General features: G+C 44.8%; 1 protein-coding gene across 10 annotated transcripts in view; it reads left to right on the top strand.

Moving 5' to 3' along the window:
• ANO7 (anoctamin 7) overlaps window positions 1-13,287 on the top strand; it is a 79,158-nt gene that overhangs the window by 51,150 nt on the left and 14,721 nt on the right. For all 10 annotated transcript variants that reach the window (XM_072618806.1, XM_072618807.1, XM_072618801.1 and 7 more), the window contains 5 exons: window positions 271-373; window positions 4,409-4,520; window positions 7,497-7,551; window positions 9,807-9,904; window positions 12,580-12,722. In XM_072618806.1, coding sequence (XP_072474907.1) covers window positions 271-373; window positions 4,409-4,520; window positions 7,497-7,551; window positions 9,807-9,904; window positions 12,580-12,722 — 511 coding nt within the window. The remainder of the gene's footprint in view (window positions 1-270; window positions 374-4,408; window positions 4,521-7,496; window positions 7,552-9,806; window positions 9,905-12,579; window positions 12,723-13,287) is intronic.

Genomic DNA, 13,287 nt, shown 5'->3' on the forward strand with positions numbered 1-13,287 from the left:
TTCCCTGGGACTCAGTTTTCTCATCTGTAAAATGAGGAGATTGGACTCTATGGTCTTTTAAAGTCCCTACTAGCTCTGACTCCCTGATTCTATAGATTGACAGACATTTGTGCTTTCCTCTCCCACTGGCCTGTGTGCTCTGTGAGGGCAGAAAGACCCAATTACCTAGAGGTTGTATTCTCCCCAACACCTGGCACAGCTGGGGCTGAATGATTGAATGAAGTTACTTTCTGCATGGCTGTGACTCACTAACCTCTTTCCTCCCTTCAGGCATCTCATATTGCCTTCTTCACAGGCTCCATACTGAATCTTTCCTTCATTATCCTCCTTGACAAAATCTATATCCCAATCACATATGCTTTGACCAATTGGGGTAAGTAGTGGCTTCTGAGGAGTGGAAAGGGCAAGAGTCCCATGCGGATGGGGGAAGGGGTGGGGAAAGGTGCTGTGCTGTTAATTCCAAGGAATCATCTCTGGCCTGCTCCTAGAGGGTGGATCCAGGAGAGAAAGGGGCAGGGCAGGACAAGGGCCCCTGCTAGGGAGGGACCATAGGTATGAAGTCCAGAGCCCTGGCCTTCCATCCTGGCTCCACACCTCCTTCCTATGTAGTTACTTCTCTGAACCTCAGATTCCGCATCTCTACAATAGGGATCATTACTCTCAAAGTACTTCATTAACAGGGTTGCAAAGACGGAAAGGATCACTTAGCACACTGGGTAAATAGCATGAGGATATTGATTGGCTAGAATCTGGGGCCAAACCAAATGGAATACCACTCATTCACAAAATCAACTTCCCAAGGACAAGTTAGGCAAGACCTGATTGGAAAGGCATTTATCTGGAAAAGATCTGAGGGTCTTAGTGGATCACAAGTCAACAACATGATAGAACAGCAAATCTTGGGGTGCATCAAGGTAGGCTTGACTCCCAGGAATAAGGAGGTGATAAATCATGGGATTACATCACAATAGTGCTCAAGCAGGGATTCTTCATACGGGGATATATTTGATTACTTTTTAGTATTTTGGTAACTGTATCTCATTATATAATTGATTTCCTTTATAATCCTATATACATATATATATACATATATTTGTGTGTATATCTATCTATCTATCTATATATATACACATAATTTAGTGGATTTAAAAACATGATCCTGAGAAGGGTCCACAGGCTCCCCCAAATTCCCAAAGGTAAAATAACACCCCCCCCCCCCGCAAAAGGTAAGAACTTCTGCTTTAGGGTAAGAAGAGAACTTGGATATCATCTACAAACCATCTGGTCCATTTTATAGATAAGGAAACTGAAGCCCAGAAAGGTGGAGCACCTTGCCTATGTTCACAAAGCTAGTAATTAGTCAGTAAGGATTCATCAAATGCCTGCTATGTGCCAAGCACTGTGCAAAGCTCTGGAAGTATCCACCCTTACAATACGGACCCATGTCATCCTGACATGAAGTCCAGTGCCCTAGCTACCATAGTAGATGAGGAAATGGAAGTCTTACCAAAGGTTGCATACCTCATAAGAGGCTGAGGCAGGATTTGCACTCAGGTCCTGAGACCGACTTTAAGCCTTGCATTCCAAGTACAGCACTATTTTTCCAGAATCGTACTGGTTCTTGGTTCCACTGTCCTCTGCCAGACCCCATCTAGAACAATGTCCTTGGTTCTGGGGCCACATTAGCTCAAAAGGACAAACACAAAGGGACTGCACCACAGACGATGGAAGAAATGGGAAAAGAAAGGCTCCAAGGGCCCATGGTGCTTCCCTTCTGGTTTCCAGAGGTCCAGCAGTCAGCCAGACTGGTCCACCTGAGACCTTATCTCAGGGGTCACCTGACCTCTGCCTGAAGACCTCCTGGGAGGAGGAAGCCGCCCCTCTGCATGCCACGCCTTCCCCTTGGGGCTAGCTGCTATTGTTAACAAGCAGAGAGCCTTCCCTCAGCAACCTCCCCCCACCACTGCTTTGAGACCCAGCAGAACAAGACCAGTCCTTCTCCCATCAGATCCTCCTTCAAGGCAGCTCAGGTGGCCCACTGGGTAGAGCCGTTGACCTGGAGTAAAGAAGACCTGAATTCGAATCTGGCCACACACACCTACCAGCTATGTCACCCTAGGCAAGCCATTTAACCACTCCCTGCCTCAGTTTACCCAACTGTAAAAAGGGGACAATAAGAGGGTCTACCTCTCAGGGTTGTCATGAGGATCAAAAGAGACCATATTTGTAAAGCATTTATAGATGGCACACAGTAAGGGCTTAATAAATGCATGTTTCCTTCCTGACTTCCTTTCTGTCATAGGCTCAAGGTTCTCTCCCCAGCTCATCATGGTGCTCAGAACTGAACATGACTCTCCAGATGAGGTCACACTAGGACAGAGTACAACAGGATAGTCACTTTCCTATTCCTGGAAGCCATGGCCTTCTTCCTATGGCCCAAGGTCACATTAGCTTTTCTTGGTCAACATCACATGGCTAACTCACATGGACCTCTAGGACCCCCAGATCTTTTTCAGAACAACTGCTGTCTAACCATATCTCTTTCCACCTCATTCTTCTGAAGTTGACTTTTTGTACCCAAACACAAGACTTTGCATTTATCTGCATCAATCAGTCTGAGGAGGTTCAGCTCAAGGCTCTGGCCTGGCGAAGTCGTTGCCAGGTCTGGGTTTTCTGCCAGTCTGATGAGCCAATCATCTATGCCTTTATCTGAATCTTTGATGAGAATGTCAAATCACACAGAAGGCATTTATTAAGCAATCGATGTGCTCAGTCCTAGAGGTATAGAGTTCAAAAAGGGCTCAGTCCCTGCCCTCCAGACACTTCCAATCTTGTATTTGTTTGATGAATTTTTATATGCGCACTTGTTGGTTTGGAAGAAATCCTAGACCTGAAACCCCAGATTTAAACTTGGTGGGGAACTTGAGAGTCCTCTACTCCAACCCTTTCATTTTACAGAGAAGGAAACTGAGGCTGAGAGACAGGCAGGGACTGCCCAAGGTTATGTCACAGCTTAGAGTTGGGATGTGAGTTTCTGAACTGTTTGGTTTTTGGCCATCTTGGCCTCTGGCACATAGTAGTAGTAGTAGTAGCAGCAGTAGCAGCAGTAGCAGTAGTAGCAGCAGCAGCAGCATGCTAGCATCTCTATTATACCTACCATGTGCAGAGCACTGTGCTAAGTACTTTATGAATATTATTTGATCTTCACGACAGCCCTGGGAGGGAAGTGCTCTTCTCATAACTTCCATTGTACAGATGATGAAACTGAGGGAGAAGATAGTTAGTGCTTGGTTGGTTGACTGAAAGGTCTGCTCAAATGCCATCTCCGTCCTGGTGTCCCTAGCTGTTGCTGCTCCTCCTCCCCTCCTCTCCTACGCCCACTACACTGCACTATAAAAGGACTACCTTTGCTTTCTAGTTATTTACTGTGTATCTTTCTATGTCCAAGCCATAGATGGAAGGGACTGCCTTCATTTTTGTGTCTCCGGTGCCTAGCATGGTGCCTGACCGTTAAGGAGGTGGGTTGTTTGTACAGACATGGCCCGAGATAGTCAGAGAAGAATCTGCTTTTGCTGTCCTGGTGAAGGAAAACACTTTAACCACTTCTTTTTAGTTTTTACTTCTGTTTTTACATCCCTTTCACTTCCAAGGACAACCCTCCTCATTCCGCTTCCCAGAGAACTATCCCTGGAACAAAGAATGAAAAGGGACAAAAAAATCAGTTTCAGGCAAATTGACCAATGCCCCAAAGCTGCCGGTGCAGCCAGAACCCCCAATCTGTGTTTACAGGGTCTTTTTCAAACAATTTTAAAAATCAACAGTTTAAAAAAACCTGCTCCCTTTGTGGGGGCGGGGTGGGAACGGGGAGGGGAGGGGGAAGATTGGACCAGGGATTTCATCAATGTAAGGTCTCCCCACTATGGAAACTCCCTCAGCTGATGCAGGCCAGCAAATCCCTAGTGCCTTAAGGATTTTAGCTTTTCAGGGGCATTCAGAGGCTCTTCCAAGCCAGAGAGACTAAGGGCTCTCAGTGCAAGTGGGAATGAGGTAAGACTAGAACTCAGTTCTTCGGAACCTAATGGATGTCTATGAGCTCTGCTGCTTGTCCTCTGAAGAAACAAATTCTTTCAGGGATGGGTCAAACATGCTAGCTCATGATCCAAATGACCAAGTAAATCCTTACTAGGAGTTGGTAACATCAGCCCTTTTAACCAGGGTCCTACTTCTAACTATAACCTAGGTGCATAGCCTTCCCCACTCTGTGCCTCAGTTTCCCTACCTCAGTGTTTCCCAACCTCAGTGTTCTATGATTAGTGGTTGGGCCAGGGGAAGGGCAGCAAAAAACAAGCACGTGTGGGAAAGACTGCAAATTTTACTGACACCATGTTTGTGTTTACCTTTGTCTCAGAAATGCACAAAACCCAGTCCAAGTTTGAAGATGCTTTTGTTTTGAAAATGTTTATTTTCCAGTTTGTCAACATCTACTCCTATCCAATCTACATCGCTTTCTTCAAGGGGAGGTGAGCTCTGACGTGTCCTTCTGCTTCTCTCATTCCTAAGTCACATGGGATGATCAGGGGAGAACCCAGCCACCAGCTGCTTTCTTCACTGACACTTTCACACTACCAAGAACCTGCAAGGCCCCCAGCATGCTAGGTGTGGCCTCCATGTGGTGAACTTATAGGGGAGGACAGACAAGAGATCCCAGGATGGGCGGCTTTCTATGGAATCACAGGACATGAGGCTTACTCCTCTTGTAAAGCATCCATCCCTCTGGGCCTCCAGTATCTTATCTGTGAAATGCATGGTCCCTGAGGTCCCTTCCATCTGGAAATCTGTGATCCCACAGTTCACATTGATGACATCACAGATCTACTGGAATAGTAGAGAATTTAAATGAGTTAGCACTTAATTACCAGCCTTCTTTCCTTCCAGATTGTTGTAAAATGCTCTGGAAGCTGTCCACAGTAGGAGGATAAGACACTGAGCTTGGAATATTAATTAAGCACCAATTACGTGCCAGGTAGCTTACTGAACACTGAGGACACAAAGACAAAAGAACCTACTTTAAGTCCCACCACTAACTTACTCTGGAATCCCTTTCAGCTTGTTTCTGTCTTTGTAAAATAATGAACACAATCTCTCTCTCTGTCTCTCTCTCTGTCTCTCTGTCTCTCTCTCTGTCTCTCTGTCTCTGTCTCTGTCTCTGTCTCTCTCTCTCTCTCTCTCTCTCATAAGGCTATTCTGAGGTTCAAATAAGACTATGTGCTTTGTAAATCATTAAGTACTGTATAAACAGGAGCCACTATTATTCAGTTAATGTAGTTAATGGGTTGACCCAAGTGATTCCCCCAGTAGATTCTAACTTCCTTGAGGGCATTTTCATTTTTGTGTGAATCCTCAACACCAAGGACAGGGCCTGGTCCTTAGGAGGTGACTAAAGCTTGTTTTTAAATTCTTAGATTAGATTTACAAATGGAAGAGACCTTAGAGTGAATGAATGAAGTGTTTATTAAGTACTTACAATGGGCCAAGCTCTGTGCTAATCCTTGGAAATACAAATAGAAAATTTAGTAGGATGGTCCTTCCTCTCCTGGAGAAAGGGCACCATAATAGAAGATTTTAGCTGCGAGTCAGATGAGAAGATCCCATACTCCTTAAGGCACAGCCAAAGCAGATAGCGATACCGTTCCAACTGACTAGAGCACTGCCATTTCCTGATATTCCAACATCTTCATTTTAAAGGTAAAGAAACTGAGACTGAGAGAGGATGTGTACCCAAGATCACCCAACTGCTGGGATGTGCCAGACACAGGACTCAAACTCAGGGCTCCTTCTGCAAAGCCAATTCTCTATCCACTACGCCAACCTGCCCCTCAGTTGGTGGGGCATTATTTAATAATGCCAAGAGTGGGACATTTCCACAGCAATCTAAAATTTGCAAAGTCCTTTATGTTCATTATGTGTGACCTAGGGAAAATCCCATCACTCTCTGTATCTCAGTTTCCTCACCTTTGAAATGAAGAGGTTGGGAGCTGGCCATGGTGGTCCCCTGCAGCTGCAGTCAGGATCCCTTGGCCTTAAGATCTCTGGGAACCTCACGGCATCCCTGGGAGGGTGCTGGTACTCAACTCTTCCAGTGGGTTGGTAATTTCACTCATCCCCATTTTCCCACCAGTGATAAAGATTGGAACCCATTCATGGCTACTCATCCTGGGCAACTCCTGCCCACAAACTCCTATAAATTCACCACTGGGGGTCCATTCAATAGGGTGCTACAGAGACTGTTATCCCTCTTTTCAGATGAGGAAACTGAGGCTCAGAATTTAAGTGACTTGCCCAGAGTCTTGGACACTTGTTAGTGAGGGAAATATGAACTTAGGTCTTCCTGAACCCAAGTCTATTTATTGACTGTGCCTCACTGACCTGTATGAAGGAGTGAGGACATTTTTCCAGCACCATTAGCAGACCAGATTAACATGACCAGGTAAGTAAGTTTACTAATGAGACAACTGGAGAGAACCCAGGGTTGCAATGCCCAGTCAGTGTCTGGGAATCACCAGGAGCTTCTTGGTGAATTTGGGTCAAGTTTCTTTGGACCAAATTAAGTCCACACAACAAATGAAGTCCATACCTGCAGCATAATCTCTATCACAAGAACTGCACCCAATCCTGAATTAGGGACTCCTAGACCTGACAACATTATCCACCTTGAGGGTTGGGGGATCTTCAGGAGATAGTGAGTAATAATCCTGCCCAGCAAATGTCTGGGAAGTCTCAGGGGTGGGAGCTCTGTGTGTCATGCTTTAGTACCCATCTCTCAGTGAAAGCAGCCTGAGCAGAGGGACATTGGGATGGGATGGGATGGGGAGGAATGGTTGATCCTTTAGACATCTCCATGAATGATGCCATGGTCACATGGCCACCACTTCCAGAGAACCTAGGAAGCTGGCAGTTTGGGGGCTGCTGCCCTCTCCTAAAAAGGCCATATGGAACAAATAGTACTGTTCTCCCTGTTTTTCAGTTCTTCAAAGGATGCTCACAGGGAGCCCCCAGAGAGCCTCAGATGGTCTCTGGAAATGTATCTGAACAGTCAGTCTTAGGCACAAGCAGAGAAGGCAGCCGCCTCACTTGAGTTTTCCTAAATCTCTCTGCCATGCACCTTCCATGGCGTCAGACATTCCAACACAGAGAGAGCTGTTTATACGAGCTAAGAAGTCCCTTTTTCTTGGCTAGATGCCAACACTCCTGGGAGGAGGAGGAGGAACACAGTCCACAGTCATTAATGCCTTGGAAACATTGCTTTCCTTCATGAGGCAGAAGGCTGGCTGGTTTCTCTGAGCAGCTCAGACCTCCAGGAGTTCCCTCCAGGGAGGGAGTGATGAGGACAGGAGAAGGAGGGAGATGCATGCTGACAAGAGCCTTTCCCCTGTGCTATGACACTCAGAGAAAGGAGACTCACCTCTTGTAACTGAATAACCATGGATGTTCTTCAGATTTTTAGGTTACCCAGGAAACTACCATGCCTTCTTTGGAATTCGAAATGAAAATGTGAGTATATGCTGAGAAATATTAAATTGGGGGATGGTAGTGGAGGCAGAACATATGATCACAGCTTTGGAGCCAAGAGGGACCTGGGAGACTCTCTTGTTTCATTTTCTCATCTCAGTTTTTTCACCTGCAAATTGAGTATAATACTGGCATCTACCTCCCAGGGCTGCTGTGAGAATCCAATGAAATAATGTTCATAAATAATGTTAATGGAGGGTTTTGTGCCTGCCACACAGCAGGTGTTGTAGAGATGTAGTTATCATTATCTTGGTCTGAGGGCTTTGCAGTCACTTCTCCTAAAAGCCAGAGGAACCTTTTCTTATCTGGAACAACCTCTAAGATGGCGTGGGTCTTCTGAGCTTCCTGTCATTGTTGTGTTATCAATATTGATTCTAAAATTCAGGCCAGGTTTCTCTCAAATGGGATAACTGGAAAAAAAAAAACAACTTTTGATGAGGAAAGTGCTACTGAAAAAGTGAGATGGTGCTGAGGCCCACAGTCTTCTGCAGGTCTTAGTACTCTGCAACACCTTCTTGGCTCTAAGATCTCCTCCCTCACATTGCCTGAATGAGGGGCCACCTGCAGTAGGACAGGCAATGGATCTGAAATCCTAAAAACTGGGTTTAAATTCTGGCCCTGCCATCTACTAACTATGGGACCCCAAGCAAACCACTTCACCTCCAAGGGCCTCTGCTTTCCCATGTGTAAAATGGGCCTAATCACATCTGTCTTGACTATCTAAAGGCTTGCTAGGAGAGTGAAATGAAAGGAAGCATGGGAGTACATATTTTGCAATGAAAAACATGCATGTAAAGCATTAGATGTTGTCATTAGACATTGTCTCACACTGCTTTCCCTAAATTAGAAGAATTTCCCTCTCTCAGAATTCAACTCCTATACCTTCAGTCTCTCCTTCTTTCTCTCTTTCCTTCTTTCTTTTTAAAAAATTGCTTAATGTCTGATAGAGCTGGGCTATAATTTAAAACTTTACCAGTAGGTGTCTCATCTGACACATGAGATATTCTGGGCTGAGAATTCTATCAGTTTAAAGGAACAAGACAGTGAAGGAGGAGGACATCATGATGATGATGATGATGATGATGATGATGATGATGATGATAGTAATGAAGATGAAGGAGAAGAACAAGAAGACAAAGAAAATGATGAAGGAGGAGAAGGAGGAGGAGAAGAAGGAGAGGAAGAGGAAGGAGGAGGAGGAAAAGGAGAAGGAGGAGAAGAAGAGGAAGGAGGAGGAGGAGAAGGAGAAGGAGGAGAAGAAGAAGGAGGAGAAGAAGGAGGAGGAGGAGGAGGAGAAGAAGAAGAAGAAGGAGAAGAAGAGGAAGAAGGAGGAGGAGGAGAAGAAGAGGAAGAAGGAGGAGGAGAAAAAGGAGGAGGAGGAGGAGAAGAAGGAGGAGGAGGAGAAGAAGGAGAAGAAGAGGAAGAAGGAGGAGGAGGAGGACAAGGAGGAGAAGGAGAAGAGGAAGAAGGAGGAGGAGAAGAAGAAGAAGAGGAAGGAGGAGGAGAAGAAGGAGAAGGAGGAGAAGAAGGAGAAGAAAAGGAAGAAGGAGGAGGAGAAGAAGGAGGAGGAGGAGGAGAAGAAGAAGAAGGAGAAGAAGAAAATTCTTAATTCACATCCTGGTTTGTAGTTTTTCGCAGTGAGATTGCTTAAAACAAGGACTACCTATAAATTTGATGGCTCTGGTCTCTGCTTCTTCATCAAGTCCTGCTCTCCTAATAGGGAGCCTGGCCAGGAAAGGGGCTGGGGGGTGGGGGTGAGGTGGGGTGGGGTAGAAGTCCAAAAGGCAGTGTGTCTATTTCTGGCTAAGTACATTACAAAGCTAGTTGTAAATCTTTGATTATCCTTTTTTATTTCTTTTTTCATTTCCCACACATTTCTAGCCCCGCATTAACAGAGATTCAGAAGAGGGCACTAGATGCTGTCCCTCAGAAACAATGCTTGTAAAACCCACTTGTGGTCCTGGTTTTCCAGGCATCAGTAGTTTGGAGGAATATCCTCAGTTTCAGATGACTTGGGTTCCTTTGGTCTTCCTTCACAAAATTCTTTAATGGTGGAGATGGATAATGAGATCTTCTGTGTGGCCTTGTATGCAGGGTGCCAGGACTCAGGTGCTCACAGAAAGGGCTTCTAGGGGAACAAGGGAGTGAAGTAGGGAAGCTCCAGGTGAAGGCCAAAGCAGATGTACTGGCAGCCTCCTCCATCCCTCATGCTCATTTGTCCCTCCTCTCCCACACAGTGCATTCAAGGTGGCTGTCTTGTTGAGCTTGCCCAGGAAATGCTGGTCATCATGGTGGGGAAACAAATTTTGAACAACCTGATGGAAATTGTCTTCCCGTAAGTAGCACCCAGAAGTATCCTGGAGTAATAACCATAGCGCTAGGTTTGGAGTTAGGAAGACTTGTATTCAAATCTCCCCTCTAGCACTTGCTAGCTGTGTGACCTTAGTCAAGTCATTTCAGCATTCACTATTTTGGTTTCCTTGTTTACAAAATGAAAGAGCTAGACTAAATTATTTCCAACAATCTATAATTCTGAGCAACAGTACTGATTTAGGCGTAGAAAGCAAAGTATGGCCTGTGTTGTCCCTTAACTTGAGCATTATGGACATCCTACTCTCACCTCTCCAATGCTAGGGGTCATCTACAGAACTGGTCAGTTGGACCTCACTACTCTAACAAGACTTGTCCAAAGTACTGAAGACTTCGTTTACAAAGTACTCTCCATACCTCATTTCATCTGATCCTCATAACATCCCAGTGTGGTGGGCACTACTGGTACTATTTTCCTCATTTGACAGATGAGGAAACTGAGGCACAGAATAGCTGGATTCACACAACTAAAGAAGTGTCAGAGCTAGGATTGGACGCTGGTATCTCCTGGCCCCAAGTCTGAGTTCTTTTCACTGTATTACACTTCCCCTTGCTTCTCGTTTTGCTAAAATCTTATTTAAAATTTTTGCATCTATATTCATTAGGGAAATTGGTCTATAATTTTCTTTCTCTGTTTTGTCTCTTCCTGGTTTGGGTATCAAAACCATATTTGTATCATAGAAAGAATTTGGGAGGACTCCTTCTTCCCCAATTTTCAAGAATAGTGTATGTAGTATTGGAATTAACTGTTCTTTAAATGTTTGATAGAATTCACTTGTGAATCCATCTGGCCCTGGAGATTTTTTCCTAGGGAGTTCATTGATGGCTTGTTCAATTTCTTTTTCTGAGATGCCCCTTGCTTCTCAAGGGATACAGAATATCCTCACTGTGGATGGTCCCAACATCTGTGCAGACTAAAATTTGTAGAGGTATTTCCATCTAATACCATTTTGGGCTTTTTTGCTCATTGACCTTTCATATATCTTCCACAGAGAATCCATCTGGCCCACAGAAAGCTCTTTCCTGGGTTAGTTAGTATTCTATGCCTGCAGCACAGGACTCAGGATGTCCCCCACTACTCCTCCTCTCATTTGTGGAGGTCTACATCTGTGACTTCCATGTCTTTCCCTTTGCTTCTCATTCACAAGTCATTTTCAGGGATGTGCCACATGCTGCAGCCATCCTTGCATTGCCCTCTGGGACTTTGCACCATGATCCTAGGATGGTCCATTTAGAGCTCATCCAGTCCAACCCACATCTAACTTTAACCCTCTTTCTATCTGATAAGGAAACTGAGGCCCAGTGGGGTAGGGAGGAACTTCCCTCAGCTCACTCTGCAAAACCAGGTCCACCAACTCCAAATCTACCGCTTTCTTCACTGTGCTACTTACATTTTTGCCAAAAATCATAAAAAAATTTCATGTCATTCCCTTTTTTTATCTGGCTGTCCCTCATGCCTGAAATGCTTTTCCTCTTCCACTTAAGTACTGACCTCCCTGACTTTAAGTCCCAAGTAAAATTTTACCATCTACAGGAAGCCTTCCCCAACCCCTCTTCATTCCAATGCCTTCCCTCCATTATTTCCTAGTTATCCTGTATAGAACTTGTTTTGTCTTCCTCATTAGATTGTAAGATCCTTGAAGGCAGAGACTATATTTTACCTTCTTTTGTATCCCTAGCCCTTAGCCTCATGTCTGACATGTAGTAGGCACTTAATAAATTGATTATTGATTAAAATTGTGAAGCTGGCCCATGGGATACTCCTATTCAAAAAGGTCATCTTATCATAAGACCATAGGTCTTGACCTGGAAAAGTTCCCAGAAACCACCTGATCCAACTTCATTTTAGAGAAGTGGGAGCTGAGACCCCAAAAGAGTTCATAACTAAAAGGGACCCCAAAGACCACCTAACCCAGCCCTTACATTTTACAGAGGACACATACCCACTGCGTGGTTGTGACTGGCTGAAAGTCACCCCAAGAGTGTCAGTAAGATATTTCATAAGACCAGAAGGAAGAAGAAAATATGGAGAAATAGGGTTTCCTTTGATTATGGGAGAAGGGGTTCTTCAGGTACCTTCAAAACAGCTTGGTTGTAAGCACTCAGTCCCAGGCTACACTGTGACTGGCCCAAGAGCATCCTCTCCCAGCTTTCCTATTCGATTACAGGACTACCTCTTCCAAAGGCATCATGGCCCTGACTTCCCCAGCCCTGAACATATTGGTCTAGGCCAGTGGTACTTTTTTGGGAGGGGTAGGCTGGTGTTCTCATGCATGTTCATTAGCCTCAAGGTGAGATTGGTACCTTTTTCATCTAACTTGGGCAAACCTATAATTAGGTCTCTTCTGAATCTCTTTTTCTAAAGACTAAGTGTATTTCATGTCTGATAGAAGCTTTCCTTCTTGTTAAGCCAGAAATTAGCCTTGCTCCTCTCTTCCTCATTGTCTTCGAAATGCCTATCCACCTTTCCAAGATGACTCTTGTAAAAGGTTGTGCAAGTTCAGAAATATTAGTCCTGTAACTTTGGAGCCCAACCCCCTAGCTCTCAGTTCATAGAAAAGCCTTGGTTGATACTCATGCTCAAAGAAACTTAACTGGACTACTTACCACTTCATGACTTTCCCTTCTGTTAATGTCCAGGAAACTGAAAGTGTGGAAACAGAGAAAAAAACTTCATGCCAAGCAAAAGAGGAAAAATGAGAAGAAGACCTCAAACATCCTCTGGGAGGCAAACTATGAGCTTCTGGAATATGAAGGGCTGTTTCAGGAATACCTAGAAATGGGTAAGAACCAAGGCTTCTCAGCCAAATACTTGTAGGGCAGCTGGGCTGGGACAAGGACAGGAGAGATTGGGGGGGAGGAGGCATGAACAAGAATGGATGTTTTTCACTCATGATGCTTAAAGTTCATACTCATTTGATGAACTTATCATCTGGTGGAATTGGCTTCTTATCTCTCCATTTTCCCCTCAGCCTCAGAAGTACAGGATTGGGGAGGCATGGGTACACAGCATTTATGAAAAAAATCTGGTGGTGATGAGGAATCCACAAGGTCACCTGGTAGCCACCAAGGCTAATGCAATCCTGTGTTGCCACTGGAAGAGGCATGGTGACCAGCAGGAGGGAGAACAACATAAATAAAATTCCTCCTGGATAATAACACTCTTCAGGTCACTAACATCAAACCTAGCAAATAGCAAGATGGAAGGGAAATTTAGAACTGAAATAGAAAAACTCCCATGATTCATAACTTTAAGTGTGGATACAATAGGATGGGATGGGATGGGATGGATGGGATGGAATGGGAGGGGAGGAGAAGAGAGGCGATGAGACGGGATGAGATATGTGT

Source organism: Notamacropus eugenii, chromosome 6 (assembly GCF_028372415.1).
Source record: "Notamacropus eugenii isolate mMacEug1 chromosome 6, mMacEug1.pri_v2, whole genome shotgun sequence".
Lineage (NCBI taxonomy): Eukaryota > Metazoa > Chordata > Mammalia > Diprotodontia > Macropodidae > Notamacropus > Notamacropus eugenii.